The 16375-nt window shown below is 41.9% G+C and overlaps 1 protein-coding gene across 2 annotated transcripts in view; it reads right to left on the bottom strand.

Moving 5' to 3' along the window:
- Positions 1-12602, bottom strand: part of LOC138616688 (membrane-associated guanylate kinase, WW and PDZ domain-containing protein 3) — a 117732-nt gene extending 105130 nt beyond the window's left edge. Inside the window, exons 1-2 of one of the 2 annotated variants that reach the window (XM_069691194.1) lie at positions 12437-12599; positions 11646-12355 (exon numbers count right to left, since the gene is read on the bottom strand). In XM_069691194.1, coding sequence (XP_069547295.1) covers positions 11646-11952 — 307 coding nt within the window. In that variant the 5' untranslated portion in view covers positions 11953-12355; positions 12437-12599. Of the gene's footprint in view, positions 1-11645 lie in introns of both variants that reach the window. The other variant, XM_069691196.1, reaches the window with a different exon arrangement.
- Between the last annotated feature and the right edge of the window lie 3773 nt (positions 12603-16375).

Raw genomic sequence — 16375 nt, 5'->3', positions numbered from 1 at the left:
GTACATATATACGGTATACACCGTACATGTATACAAGTTGTTCCTCTGCTAAATCTGACAGAGCTCCTCCAGCACCAGCTGCCACCACTCATCTCCGCCTGCTCCTCTTACAAACCGCAGTGGAGTCACACTTTTGACAGGGGAATTGGCTATAGAGGCTGAAAAACATAATGAATTAGATGTTAATCAGCACAAGCCACTTTACTTCATGATTTTGTTTTGGTAATCAATCAACAGTGAAACATGCGCTTTATACGATCCGATGTAAAGACACTACATTCTTTCTCATTTCTAATGAGGGAGGTGATATTATGGACCATATCAGGTATTGCCAAAATCATGGGACCATTAATGCTTAATCTATAAATAGGAATTATGATGACAATTTATCTGATACAGACAGATTTACAGGAGGACTTCTACATCTCATATGCTTCAGAACTGTAACACAACTGTGATAACACCATTAGAATATAAAGCAGTGGACTGTTATAAAATGCCTTCCTCTTCCTGAATACCACAACTGTATATTACACAACAGAATTAACCACAGCTGTTAACAACCATGGTTCATCCATCTGTCCTCTCCCTGATGCCCGCCCTTCATCAGTTGGGCCGACTGTGTGTAGCAGTCTCTAATCAGATTAGGCAGTGACTGGGTAACTGGGCCTTCTGCATCCACCCATCACTCTATCCCACTGTTAACAACATCTGCGTCATGTGGAGAACCATGTGCGTGCTGCGAAAGAAACAGATTAATGTGCCTGTGTGTGTGTGTGTGTGTGTGTGTGTGTGTGTGTGTGTGTGTGTGTGTGTGTGTGTGTGTGTGTGTGTGTGTGTGTGTGTGTGTGTGTGTGTGTGTGTGTGTGTGTGTGTGTGTGTGTGTGTGTGTGTGTGTGTGTCCACATGAGGACCCAAGTATCACAGCTCTCCATTTATAGTACATTAACAGGTCCTGTGTGTCTGTTGACAGCCAGTGTTGTCTCTTTTCAAGATGTGACAAAATACACACATCAATCACTGCAGACACACACACACACACACACACACACACACACACACACACACACACACACACACACACACACACACACACACACACACACACACACACACACACACACACACACACACACACACTACAGTCATCCTTTTGTTACAGTTCAGCCACCCAGGTAGCCGGCATGCTTCCATCTTTGTTTTGTTGAGGAAACAGAGGTGCAACTTGAGAAGTCGGTTAAAAATTCATTTGGAAAAACAAGTATTTTTTTTCATCTCGATGGCTGAAAAATCATCTCAGAACAATGGTGAGGGTTTTTTTTTTTTTTTTTTTTAGAAAACCTTGTTGGTTTTTCAAACATCACTGGTTAATTGGTTACATCTGTGACCCAAATGAATGTTAATCCAAGAGACACAAACTGGAGCATGAGCTATACTGCCACTAAAAACCAAGTAGCCAGGATGGGCAATATGAGATATGAAAAAGTTATATTACCATCTTCCGCGATGTATTTTTTATTCCATCATCATAACGGAGGCAATGATAAATAATTTTTGGTGATAAACAAATGTGAGATTGAGTAGAGGCTGCAGTATAAACATTACAAAGACAAGCTTGAATAAGTTATACACTAGACTTTAGGAAAAATATCATTACCCGACCTGACCCGGAGGGAGAGGAGAGGAGAGGAGAGGAGAGGAGAGGAGAGGAGAGGAGAGGAGAGGAGAGGAGAGGAGAGGAGAGGAGAGGAGAGGAGAGGAGAGGAGAGGTATAGAAGGGACTCTACACTGGGTCCCCAGCATTGATGTCATTTATCATTGTGTCGTTACTGAATCAGAATCTAACAGGTCAAATATAACATCCCCACTTTCTGGGGCAGTATGTTAAAGAGAAGGCAATGCAAAGTCAAAGTCAAACAGAATGCACCTAGATTATCTCCCACTTGACAGAGAGGCACAAGAGAGAGCACATCCTGGTGATTAGGTGCACTGAGATAACCATGAGACGGCGATGTGCCGCCTCTGGGAGCCGACATCCGTGCTCCTAACCCGGTAAAGGGCTCTCCAGCCACTCAGATCCCGCCTGCCACGGTCTGGCCTGATCCATCCTGTTTCAACCCTAATGTCTCATTGGCATTCAGTCACATGCCTGCAGCAAGCAGCGAATGGAAAGCCTGGCAATAGCTCGCCGCTATTAAGATTCTACAAAGCCAGCCGTTCCCCTGCCGCCACGAGCACACAGCGAATCACACAGCCAAGGAATAATAAAAGAGCTGGGGAAGGGATGAGCGTAACAGCTGGGCCAGCCAGTCACACAGCCAAGACACAGAGACAGGAAGAGGATTTTGGTATAAGGATTGAAATTCATAAAGTTTATGAGGGCAGCATCTTGGTTTTGCTGTTCAGACTGCAGTCGCTAGTGAAAATGATATATTTCAAGGAGCTAAATCACCAGTGTAAACGCATAATCACACCGGCCCCACTCAACTCCCTGCATCCCACCCTCAGTCATCTGCAAAACCATACCGTGACCACTTCATGATGAACCACATTACTGGCAAGCCTCCCATCATGAGCCGCAGAGATAGCACCCCACCGGCCCATCACCCCTGCCTGTTTATGTCAGCCTATCAACATCCCTCCAGAATCCTAAGCTGCTTGCTAATCACCCTTTGAAAGAGCAGACTAATTCAGATGTCAAGGCCCATTACCTGTGAGCTGTCTAGAGGTGACCTGAGCCCCCTATCTTGCAATGATAAACACCAGTTGGAGGATAATGCACATCTGGATAATAGGAAGGTGGGAAGTGACACGCCAGCCAAGTGTGCAATCACTGAACGCAGCTGAAAAGCGGGTGCGTGGTCCATTACATGTAGCAATCACCGTTGAATAAAGATAACGTCCTTCATGCGCTCGGTCACTCAGCCGCCGTATGGTTGCTGAGCCTCTGGTAAAATAAACAAGGCTCTCTGACTGAGGAGGAGTGACTCCTCACCAAGCATCCCCTCCAATCTGCTCCCAGACAGTGACAGCATTCTCATCCAAAAGATGACCCACACCACACTCACATCCAGCCCACTGTGCCGTTTCCCCCCAAATTCAGTTTCACATTTACAGGATGTGACTGATCCACGCTGAGGAAAGATGAAAAAAAAAAAAAAAAAATCTTCTGGGATTTTTTTTTTGGACTCCTATTATGATCCTATTTTCACAATTATATATGGGTTCCTGCGGGTTCCAGGATATAAAATGATACCATCATCTTTATATCATTTTTATGATACTACTGGGTGTCTGACAAGTATATTGGCATTTACTGTGTAAATAAATATAGATGATGCATTTAGAAAAAGAAAGTTGCCATTTGTTACTCTATTAAATCTATATAAATAAAAAAAAAAGGTTTACAGCCAAAGTGATGGGCAGATAGAAGAGAAAAGAGTTTCTCAACAAAGCAGGCAGAAGGAATAATGAGGGGGTAATGAGGGCAAAAAGGATGGAGGTCAAGGCAAAAATAACCACTTTCGGTGCCCATTATTCCTCATCTATGCAGTCAGCAGTGAAACCCACCCCACAACTGCAAATTTGTCACTATTAAAGCACATCGCACAACAAAAAATATAACAAATGACTTCATAACCCCTCTAATAAATACATATTTACAAGGCCAGGATTAGAATTAGTCATTATATCACAGTCTGCACGCTAACAGGCATTTAAGACGACAACAGGGTCTTTAATTGGAACGGGGACTGAAGGCACAGAGGAAGTGAAATCTCCCAGAAACTCACAATTATAAAAAACACATCCCAGCAGAGATTACACATACTGTAAACACCCCAATGCTATTTGTATGCTTTATGGCATTATGACCAGTGCTGTTGTAAGCTGCTGTAGACAATGCTATTAGACAGACAATTCTATTCTCATGCAAGTTCACATAATGGGCTTTTTCCATGAGGTGTCGGAGAGGTTATGCTGCTTGCTTGTATGACCATCATCCCCTCACACACACAGACATGCGCACACACACGCACACACACACACACACACACACACACACACACACACACACACACACACACACACACACACACACACACACACACACACACACACACACACACACACACACCTCATTAAACACTGCCACCATGACCCGTGTCCACCACTCTCTACTCTCTTGGTATACCGTATAACCATAATATGCAGAGTTTTGACCAAAAGTGTATAAAAAGATGCTCCTATGACAACTAACATGAATCATTTCCTTCCACTTCCACAAATATGAACAGATGTAGAGGGAAAAAGGATTTATGCAAACTTTTACCATGCTTCTGTCCATTTTTTTTTAATGGAATCCAGCTGTTGGCATGAGAATAGGAAGTATAGTAATAAGCAACTATTAAATTCTGATGGCAGTTGTTGGCAATGTGCGGAAATCGACTAAAAATTATAGTGTACCAGGATTGCTACGCACTTGAACATACTCCAGTTCCTTTAATACATGCTGAATTACATAGATTTCCACACTGCACATTTCACATCTGCAGCACAAAGCAATCATCATGACCTACTCGTCATCATCGATCTCCAAACATACAGTTCCAACTCCACACCATGTAATCAAGCAGGCTGTTTACGTTGAGATTGTTGCAGGTGCTGATGGAGTGTGTGACAGGAGCTGGGCAGATTTGATTAAAGTCGGAATAATGAAAGAGAGCTGGAGCTCCGGGAGTCATGCTATGGTTTTCCACTGTAGCCTCCCGCTTTACTTTAATACCACCAGTTATCACGCGCATACACACGCACATGCACATCAGTGGAGTATCCAGCTCTACTATAAATGAATTATTGAGGACTTGGAGTAGGGGTGGGAGCAACTTTACGCTCGTTTGTTTGGTAGTCACACTACGCCTCCTCCCGCCTTCCCCCCACGCCAACTTCCCCCCTCCCCCACCCCTACAAACACACTGCAAGGCATGAGAAAGTGGGCTCTCAACTAGGATGCTCTGGGATATTGGCAGCTCTGCTTTCCAACAGCATTAAGGGTAAAATGGTGCAATACTGCACTGATATTGAGTCTTGATATCTTACTCTGCCAGAAACAAAACTAAGAGTTGCTCCTGATGCAGAGCAACACATTTGACAAACATGCTTGTTATCAGAGGCACTAATTTTCTTCATTTCAATTTTGTTATGGCTTGCAAAATTCTGATACCTGAAATCGCATGAGAAATGTAGAAACCATAAAAGCAGAAACAAGCACTATTACTGTATGAATGCAAAGAATTATATCTCTTATATCTTAATCTGAATTGATTTATTCGCCTTTGTTAATCATTTTATGTTGGAAATCCCTTTGCAACCACCAACATTTAAATCAACCTTGGAGCCAAATTCCGTGGGTAGCGTTTTAAACCAATTGATTTTTAGATTTTAGGACATTTTACCCAATGTACTTGTAGATCCATGTGTGTGTGTGTGTGTGTGTGTGTGTGTGTGTGTGTGTGTGTGTGTGTGTGTGTGTGTGTGTGTGTGTGTGTGTGTGTGTACATGTATTACTCACGGTGTGGGGACTTAAGTCTTTATGCAGTCACACTGTGGGGACTTGACTTTCTTTTGGTGACATAAAGCATCATTAAATTTTTGATTAAAATTTAATGAGAGGGTTAGGCAAAGGTGAGTCTGCATGAAATGAATGTAATGCAATGTCCTCTGAAGTTATAGAAACATTCACTTATGTGTTGTGTGTGTGTGTGTGTGTGTGTGTGTGTGTGTGTGTGTGTGTGTGTGTGTGTGTGTGTGTGTGTGTGTGTGTGTGTGTGCGTGCACGTGAGTAAAGACAGCAGCACTTCACTACATGCCTGACAGCTGCCTGCGGCACATGCACAAGATGCTTGATGAGAGTCACAGAGGACAAACAAGCTTTATACCAACAAAATGCTTTGTAGGATGATGTAGTGAGAGGTCAAACAGATACAAAAAGCTGTGACCAGTAAATTAATGAAAACGAAGGAAAAACGGATATCCAGCCTCCCACCATGGTAGACCATGGTTAAGGTACATTTGAATGGCACTAATATGTTTAATTGATTTAATGATCTATGAGCTATATAATGTGGAATTTCTTTAAATGGTTTGATTAGCAATGCAATCGTAATTATAATCATCATATTGGTTAGGAGGCTCAAACGTGCACAATGCGTCGTAGTCAACACAAGGCTTAAAATATTTTCCTTTATACCGTTTTACTGTATGTCTGATTCAAAGTGAACAGAGAAAAGAAGTACAAGGAACAGCAGTGGAAATTAGCAAAACATTAATGAGGCGAGGTTAGAAGGTTGAGACTATCCAGCATTTGAAAAACACTCCTGTGACTTGTCATAATCGGGTGCTGTGGCAACTGTCTTGCATTTACTGTTCGACAGTCTCACTCAAGTGTTCCTGTGCAGCATGAACAATACCACACCAGCTGATGAGTGTGGTGACATGCGAGCGGCCCAGTGATGTTAACACAACAGGATGGCTTCAACTGTTTGTTGCTGTGCTTCTCATTTCATGCTCAGAGAGCAGTAAGCAATTGTTCCTGACCTTTTTTTGTTCTACGTAGCTCCAAACAATCATTAAATGAGCTCAGGGACTTCTTCATTAGAACCACCAGTCATCTTCCAAATGGGTTATTCTGAAAGCAATTTAAAGTGCAACAGTATTTGTGGCCATGCTTGCTACGACCAGCAGTGTTTGTACATCAGTGGGTTCACCATTTTGGTTCAAAGGGAAATATCTTAACAATTGTGTGACATTTTTGGTATCCAAAGGATGAATTGTTCTGACTTTGGCAATCCTCTGACTTAACCTCAAGTACAAAGTGCAGGTCAAAATTTTTGCGTGAAATATCTCAACATCTACTAGGTAGATTGGCACAAAACAAGGTTTGAAGCAGTCAATCATGCCCCCCCCACCCCTTAGGCGAAAAGTAATAACTAAATCATTCAATTTTCTTCTTGCAGATGTTTCAACCAATTAACATGTAGTGTATACATTTCTGCTCACTTGCTAACTAGCAGGAGGTGTGTATTGTGATTAATTGGTTGATTGTGGTTACTGTGACAATAAATATCCTCAACACAAACCAATTTCTGCGTTTATTTTCTTCCTGGACAAAAAAAAGTTAATATTTTCTTGTGTTTTAATTTGTTTCAATAAGCTGAGCTACTCTCAAACATTTTGATCTTCTACTATAAGTGCAGAAGAACTCTGTAGGACTAAGTAAATAATAGAAACTTCACATTTCTGCCAATAAAACACTATTTTAGCTTTCAGAATCTGTGTTTCCAGGAAGCAAATTATTTCAAAACAGAATACAAATCAAAGCTACCCAAGTTCAGTAATGTGTCAGGGTGAACACAATGTCTGGTTTTATTGTATGACATGAGTGGAAAATCTGTGTTGCTACCACTAAATGATAAAAGCAAATATGATGTCCACTGTGACAGATTACCCAAATTAAAAATCAGATGGTTTTCATACTATAGTGAAAATAACTGAAAACAAGAGGAAAGACACATTGAGCAATCTAGAACACTGCTTTAGAAAACAGTCAGGGCGGTAATAGAAAAAACACATTTGCATTTGATGAGTTATAACATGCAAAAGCTCTGGTGTGGTCCTTTAAAGTCATAGCAGAGCTGGTGTTTCAGTAAATACATTCACAGTCCCCTGGCTGATGCAATATTCTGTTTATATTCCATACACAGTGTCTAGTGGATGTTTGCCAAGTTTCATCTTCAATATTCTGTTTTACCAGCTTTTTAAATGATTAATGAGGCCAGAGGGAATTCACCACCACCTACAGTTTATTGTCTGTGATGTAATCATTTTCTATATGCACCTAATTCTTTATTCAGTCTTTTTCTAGCCAGCTGACACCAATCAGATTAAAGATATTTCCTACCAAGGGACGCCTGGCCTCGAAAACAGTATCTAGCCAGTTGTACACGACATACTGTAACAGGCATACTTAAGTAACAGCACAATTAAAAATCACAAGGAACTTCAATAGTAGCTATATAAGCATTAAACAGTCAATAAGCCAATAGCACATCAGCAAGATCGGTGCCCGGGTTTAAGCAGATCTGAGCAAAACGAAGCACAGGCGGCGTCTTCTAAAAAACACCCATAATCACTTTAAACCCACTAAGAAAAAGCTCACTCAGCTTGAAATTACTTTCTTATGAGTTCTGTGCCAAAGGAGCAGTGTATGTGATGGCTCTACCACCTCATTCAGCTGATTGTTAGAACATCTCCAAGGCAAGAACAGATGTCTCAAGTTATTTGACCAGTCTCTCTGGGCTGCCGTATTCCCGCTCTCACTCTCAATCTCCATTTTCTTTTTTTTTGCAGCCGACTGCGAATCTCCTCGCAGTGACAAAGCATCGCCTGTCAAGAGGATGATTCCATTGAGAGGCACTTTCTGATATGAGAGGTGCATTAATGTGATTAACCCACACTCACTATTGCTGTTTGATACCGGGGCTTAGGGGCTCATGTCGCTATTCTTCTCTATTGGCATGATCGGCAGGTACTGGAAAATATTATGCTGCTGTATGAGCAGAATCAGGTGAATCAAACTGTGATTAAGAGCGAGCAAGACACTGATCAACAGCAGCATTACTGCAGCTTTATACAAACTTAATTGCGTAATTTGATTTCGAAATTGAATGACAATTAAGAAGAAATTTGCCTCTGAAACTTAGTAGTTTACACGAACAGATGAATTATGCCATTCTGCACGCTTAATATGTTCTCATTATCACTGCAACAATTACCAAATGTTAAAATCAATAAAACGGCTATCATGTTACAATCAAAATACTGTTATTCGCACATCCCCGAGGTGTTGGGAGTATTTCGCGTAATTACTTAATTTCATTTAAACATTGCTGCAAACTGGTGACTACTGTTGGATTTTATGACTACATGAGATCCTCATTCCATCTGCCTGACGGAGACACAAAGAAGAAGCAACGTGCATCAATTTTAAACAGACACTTGTTTACATGTGTTTCATACATTCACGCAGCTAATATTAGCCTTCCGAAAGACAAAAGGAGGCTTGTTGCACGAGCTCCACTGTGTACGGCAACGTGAAATTATTCATTTGATGTCAGTCATCACCCATTCGGCTGCATATAAATGGCTACAGGTTGTACGTATGTTTTTATGGCACAGTGATTGAAGCTGCAAACATATACGAGTCCAGGCGGAGAAGAACTGTGCGGCAGAAAAAGGAATTATGGGACGCCAGTCATTAAGCTTTTCATCAGGCATCTTTTCTGATGCTAAGCTAGGGGTAACGGTAGAAATAGATTCCTATACTGAGCAATACAGCTTTTAATAGACTCATCTTCCAGCTTAATCAAAGATACCAGGGAAGTGGGCACATCCAGCTCATTGTATACTGGGGAATCTTGGCATAGGCTTAGTGTGAACTTCTTCATTTCAGAGTATGTATGATGTGAGAGCTCAGGTATTTGAGGGAAGCCTCTTGGCAGCCTCCAGAATATATGATGCACTACAATAAACTATAGAAAACTAAGTGAAATGCTGTGTGCAACTCTTTCTGCTCACATTCCTTTTTCGATCAATGGCTGAAACAGATAATAGCCCCCACAGAGACTTGCATCTTTCATCCCAACTCTGCATCCTTGTCTGTCTGTCTTTGCATCTCTCCACCTTCTCTCCAAGCTCTATCCCAGCTATCAGCGGCTGGATGGGAAGCCCACCAGCTCCAGAGGACGAGACAGGCAGGGCTCAAGAGGATATAGGGAAGAGCACAGTGGAACATCTGGCAGACCCAAGGAGTCTGTCCGCAGCTGCTGGACGCCTTCCAGTCATATGACAGTTCGGTGGGCTTCCTGGTAACAGCTGATCCTCTTGGCCCACTGCCTCCATCAGAGTGGAGAAAATTCACTCGCTGACTCAATTATGGAAGAGGTGTGAATAAAACATGAGGCTACTACACAGGAATGTATAAACATGGTGCAGACGTGCACACAGGCACAATACGTAATCATAATATGTAAGAAGCCCATCTGTATGCTGACGCCACGGGGCTTAGTGAGGTCGTTTTCTCAAAACAGAACACCGAAGAGCATGTGATTGAAGGAGAGTGTGGACATCTAGGTCAGACCGGTAAGGTTGACAGTGAAGAAATATGTGATGATGAATTTTGCCATTTTTGCCACCTATTACTTCCCTATGAGCTTTAAAGAGCAAAAACAGCCTTGCGTGGGAGTCAAGCCTGGAGCCAAAGGCAGAGCCGATTTTCTTCCCATCTCTGTTTGTGTCTCTCTCCCGATGCTTCTCTCTCTCTCTCTCTCTCTCTCTCTCTCTCTTTCTTTCTCCCTCTGCTTCTTTGCATCTCTCACCCTCTTGCCTTGCTCTCTCGTTCCACCATGCCCTTTATTAATCATCCTTGGTTAGTGGGGCAGAGAGCGTGGTGTTAGGAGCTCTGGAGAGTGTAGACCCATGAAATACACGCACGCCTCCATGTGTGTGCACACTGATGGGCACTGAGCTCATGAATCTGGGAAAACATATTTTTCCATTTATCTGTTGATTGCTTAAAAAAGATTAAAACCGAATAATTTAACAATAAAACATTGTCGGAAAACTCCCCAGAATGACAACATCACACATAAGCAGATACACCATGAGGACGCATGTGCACACATCCAGCTGATCTTCAGGGATTCTCGCCTGAGGTCTTGGGACTCAGCTGCTGCTGCTGCTGCTGCTGTAACCTTTTGAGCAGTATTATCTGTTTTTTAGACATTCAAGCTCCAGCATACAGTCAAAGTAAGGTCATCTCCCTCCCATGTAAAAACATTAAACGGTTCTACCAGTGCCACTGAAAACCCATCACTCAATGGCCCTTAGGTTGGGCCAGCACCAGAGCAGCAGCAGCAGCAGTATAAAAAACAAGCGTTGAGATGTTGAAGCCAGCCTCCTCGGAGAGCTGGATGGGGAATGATGGGACAATGGGATACAACACAGCTAACCACCTCAGCGTCTGTGGCCAATGGGCAGCAGAAGAAGTAGCCTGAATAATGGAGGATGTAATTAGGCCTACTTATATGCATGTAAGTGCACTTAGCTTAGAAGGCTCCGACTGGGCTGAATGCCATTATTACCATTATCACTATGCAATCTTCCCGAGAAAGTGGTGAGAGAATTGGGCAATTAGATGTTATGGGACAGCAGAAGTTTACAGTGGAAGTCTGGGAGATCCTTTGGAGAGTGCAGAGGGATGTGGTGGTGGCTGGACACAGCTAAACTCTGTATATTTACTTTTTGTGATCTATTTTGTAAAGGTTAATCCTTTTTCGCAGATGTATAAGTACCTTTATCACATAAGAGATAAAATGGGATCCCTTAGAAATAATTTATTAAATATAGAGATTTTTTTTTCATGTTAACGGTTGAGTGATTGTCCTCTGACAGATACCTGAGCTCTCTGCTGAAACCTACATTCCTTGGTGTGTATGAGGGTTGTTATGGTTAGGGTAGGTCTATGTCACATATCAAAATGCTCATCTGACAAACAGAGCAGCGACGAGAACAGAAAGCAGGAGACGCACCTGGTTTGACGGTCTTCAAGCGAATCGGCTCCCGAAAGTGACGTATGACAGCCAGGGTGTCACGGTTTGTAAGTCCACTGACGGGCGTCCCGTTCACCTCCAGCAGAACGTCCCCGTAGTAGGGCAGCTTCCCGACGTGACACACCAGCACGTCCAGTTTCATCTGGCCCAGGTGAGGGAACTGCCCCAGCTCGGCTCCTCCAAGGACCTCCACCACGGAGCCAAAGTCCCCCAGGTTCCCCCATGACACGGCGCACTCCACCACTTTACTTGACCAGTGTTTCTTCTTCTTCAGTGTTCTGGACATGGTTTCCCTCTTTTAAAATAACTAACGATGTAACTGGTAGGAGTCGCCTCGGTTTGCAGTTGTTAAAAGAGCGCGATATGACGCGGCCTAATAAACCCTCCCGAGTTATTCTCCCGACCTGCTGGGGATTTCATCTTCTTGACATTTATGAGGCTGCTTTTCACCCTTGAATCTAGAGCTGAGGTCTGTCATCCCACGGGTTTATGCTCCGGTGTGCGCACAGTTGCCTTGGTTGCAATAATTCCAAGAGCTTCTTGTGCGTAAAACAGGAGGGCTGACAGCGGCGAGATGGTTAAAATGGGAGACAATCAAGATTGTATGCTCTCCGTCGCTACTGTGGAACGGTATCCGCGTTTTGTTTCGTCTCTGGGGGAACCTCCCGACGCCAGGTAGCCGAAACAAACTGTAAACAGAGAATATTTTACTCACTCGGCGGCGGTGTCTGTCGCTGAAATGTAGTGCGTCGATGAGAAATCCCTCATACCTGTGGGCAGGCTGAAAATAGACGGGCGGCAGCGATCACCGGTGGGCGGTTTTTGCAGTTGAGATCCAGCCCGTGATGACTGACTTAAGAGACATCTGCGAGCGTTTGTCTGCTACAGGTTTGAACACACCTGGCACCGCCAAGAGAGATGTTGCCAAGCGCCGGAACGCCCCTTTTACGCTCAGCAGCAACAGTGACGCTCATGCTGGCTCCATCGTCTGGCATTTTGTGGTACTAAATGGAAAGAAATACCACTGTATTAGCCCTACAATGTCCACTGTAACTAATTGCCATTCTATTCCCTGTCTAAAATTAATAACAGCAATGTTTATCAGACTTTTTTTTGTTTTTTGTTTTTTTTTTCATTTTCGGGACCAGTCTTGCATATTAGGTGTAATACGTGTTACAGATGAGCTAAATATACACACAGCATGTAATCCTAATATTAGGCATGCAAAACAAATTTCACCTAATTAAGACAAAATTTGTAAACAGTGAGGTATTCTTGGGGAGGAAACTCCGTGTGACCACAATTAATGTCTACATAGCGCCTCCTACCGATGTAACAAATACTCACTGAATGCTTCCCTGAGGTCTTTGATTAACACTTGCACACCTTCAAACCAACAAGCTGGACTGCAGTCAGCTGTATTTAACAATGCATAATCCATGATTAAAAATGGAATTGATTTAACTACCACTAGACATGTATCTACATCTCTGTGTTGTAATTGTTTATACAGCAGCTGTTTACCTTTATCTTTGTCCTTTACTTTCAACGTAATGCATAACTGAAGTATGCACAGGTCTTGAAAAGTTTTAAAAGGCACTGGATTCATTTCCTTTAAAAAGTCAAAGGTTTTGAATGTTTTTTTATTCCGACTCTAAAATTATGAGTCAGTATTACTCATAAAAAAGAACTTGAATTTACTTGAATTTATTTGTTTTTAATCTACCCATCTGTTTTATTATTCATCATTTTGCGATGAATAATTTTGATATGCAGCTGGGAAATGATGAGACAATTTCAGGTATTTAACACATGACCGTAGGGCCACACTGTTTCCCATTAGCCTTTGACCTGTATAGTCATGAGTGGTGGTAAAACTTTTTTCTATGTGGTGATACAAGTTTTAAATTCTTATCATATGCTGTAAATAGCTTGAGTGCTGCAATAATGACCTTTTCTTCAAGAAGAAACTGCACTCCCACCTTCATGCAAAGCTTATACATTGCCTGGCCTCAAAGCACAGGTGTTGCATACATTTTGCATAAACATATGTATGCTGGTATCAAACTGAATATGAGATGTAAAAACTCCCTTCAGGCATGCTGTTGCCATGAGTGAATCCTGATAATGACATGCAAGATGTTGCAGAACTGATGTGGTGTTCAAGTGTAGCTTTGGGAGTTCATTCAAATGTGTACATGTCACTTTACCTCCAGGGATAACTAGTGATGTTTCATCGCATGTTATAAATGACACACGGTTTGCTTTTCCCAAAACTTCTCCAATGCAATGAGGGATTTGGACAATTTGAATGGATTGGTCAGTAGAGTTAGTTAACTTTATAACTGGAAGCCTTCTGCTTTTGAACCTCTGAAACTGCATCGTTTCTGCTGTCTGGATGTGATCCAGAGTTGCAACCCTGGACATTGTCCTGAATAATAAATTGGCTTGAAGAGGTTGATTAACAAAGCTATCATGTCTTTGATGGGGACCAGGGAGTGCAGCAGAGATACAAACAAACTGTACACTCCTATCCAGTGTCTTCTTTGGGATTTATGTAGGAGACTTAAAAAACAAGGTCTTTTTCTTAACGACAAGACTGATGATGGACTAACGGTTCTTTAAGACGCATATTAGCTGGCTTTGTTTTGGCTCGACATGGCTAAATCCAGATTATGGATGGCTTGGCCTTTTAAATCTTCCCACGGTGCGCCCAGAAATCATGTTGTTGCTAAGACCGCTGTGCCGCAATTATTTGTAACCCAAATCGTGTCCTGAGGGCACAGTCTCATTTTCCTCTCAGCACTTGTGCTGTTAAAGTGAAGACAGACACCTGCAATAACTGATCAAAATATACTACTATTATGAACAAAGATTTCAGTCATTTGTCAAGCAAAAAAAAAAAAAAGACAAGCATTTGATTGTTCCAGCTTCAGAAATGGGAGCATTTTCTGCCTTTCTGTTACATCTCATTGTAATTTCAATATCAATATCTTAAACCAACCAGCATCACTTTTGCTATTTTAGATGACAATCAATAATCATCATCAATCAACAAGCAAAATAAAACTATTTCTAGGAAGTGTTGAGGCAGACATTCAACATTCAAAGAAAATTATCAGAATTCACGTTTAATGTTTGAGTAATGGCTATGTAACAAAACAAAAAAAGGCTCTTTACACATGCTTTACAGAATGTACAGGTAAACAAGGTCCAAAATACAAATGAAAGAAAAGGCAAAACTTCAACAATACAAAAAAGCAGCATTGGATATTGCCAGAGCAGTTACTGCTAAACTTTGGTATAAAGTCATAAAGGACATTTCAGAGAGAAACAAAGATTAACAAATGCACATTATGTTAGGCTGTGTTGGTAAAAATATCGAATGCTGTACCGGTGTTTGCCCCCGAGGACATGTAGCTCAGATAGGATGACTTATCACTGCAAGTTTTCATTTACATTTCTGAATTGTTCATGAGAGGCATGAAATTGACTTTGACCAGGAGTCAGAGTACATCAGGAAACAAGAATCTGTAACCGCTGAAACAAGGTGTCAAAATAACAGAGAAACCAGGAGTCAGGTTGAGGTTTTAGTCTTGGAAAACAACAACACTACTGTAGCCAACACCAAATTCAGAAGAGGGTTGGAACTTGCTTATTTGGTCGTGAAGAGGGAATCATTGTTGACCAAATTAAAAAAACAAGTTTGAACCAAAAGAAAGCGCAGCGAGTTCATACAAATCACGTCTGTATGCAAATATGTCTGAGGAGGCGGAGGTCTGTGGGCACTATCTGCTGCTTAACACACCTTAGTGTTATTACAGTTGATAAAATAAGTAACTCATTTGGCAATGTTACACTTGGTGACATCACTTGGAAAGCATAGCATGGAGCTACATCGTTACACAATTGCATTGGAAATTAACTTTTCAGCATTATTGATTTTTTTTTTTTTTTTGTGGCTGACACACAACATGTCAATTTATTTCTTGGTCAGGAATCACAGCAAAATGTAGCAGCAATGATCGTCACTGAAGGAAATGAGACAAATAAACTTTCAAATATGGGAGGCAATCTGTTATCAGAGATCATGTCCATTAAAACGACTGATATACTGTCAGCTTTATTAGATGCAACCCGCTAAAATGAAGCGCACCTGAACAAACAGTCCAGTAATACACCGCTGATTTATGAAGGTTGTAATGTTCAGTTGTTGTTAAAGGTGCTGATTCAACTACATGCTCATCATGGAGAAGGCAGTTTGATGTGACGTGGAAATGTCCTGCATTATACAGAATGATGTTTCTACCCACTGGGTGCAGAGAATAATAGAGACATCTGTCAGTGTGATTACATCCTGCTAAATGACCACACAGTTGAATCAACACCTCTTTGAAAACAGAAAAAAAAAAAAAACAAAAACATTTTGTGAATTGAAACTGAACATGGCGGCACAGTGGTTAGCACTGTTTTCTCACAGCAAGACTGTCCCTGCGTTTGACCCCTCCGACAGTAGCAGGTGTAGAGTTTGCATGTTCACATGGGTTTCCTGCCACCGTCAAAGACATGTCTGTTAGGTACCGCTGACCAAGGCAACGGCAAAAGATGTTTGTCAGGCCCTGTAATGTGTGGCTGCCCACTGCTCTAAGTGAGTGTGTACACAGTATGGGTCAAATGCAGAGGCTCGATTTCCACACGGGGATCAACAG

The sequence above is a fragment of the Brachyistius frenatus genome, unplaced genomic scaffold, assembly GCF_029030835.1.
Source record: "Brachyistius frenatus isolate BFR_SWC_R1_liver_20210118 unplaced genomic scaffold, ASM2903083v1 Contig_10, whole genome shotgun sequence".
Lineage (NCBI taxonomy): Eukaryota > Metazoa > Chordata > Actinopteri > Embiotocidae > Brachyistius > Brachyistius frenatus.
The sequence above is the reverse complement of the archived record's forward strand: the minus strand, read 5'-3'. Positions and strand labels throughout refer to the sequence as shown.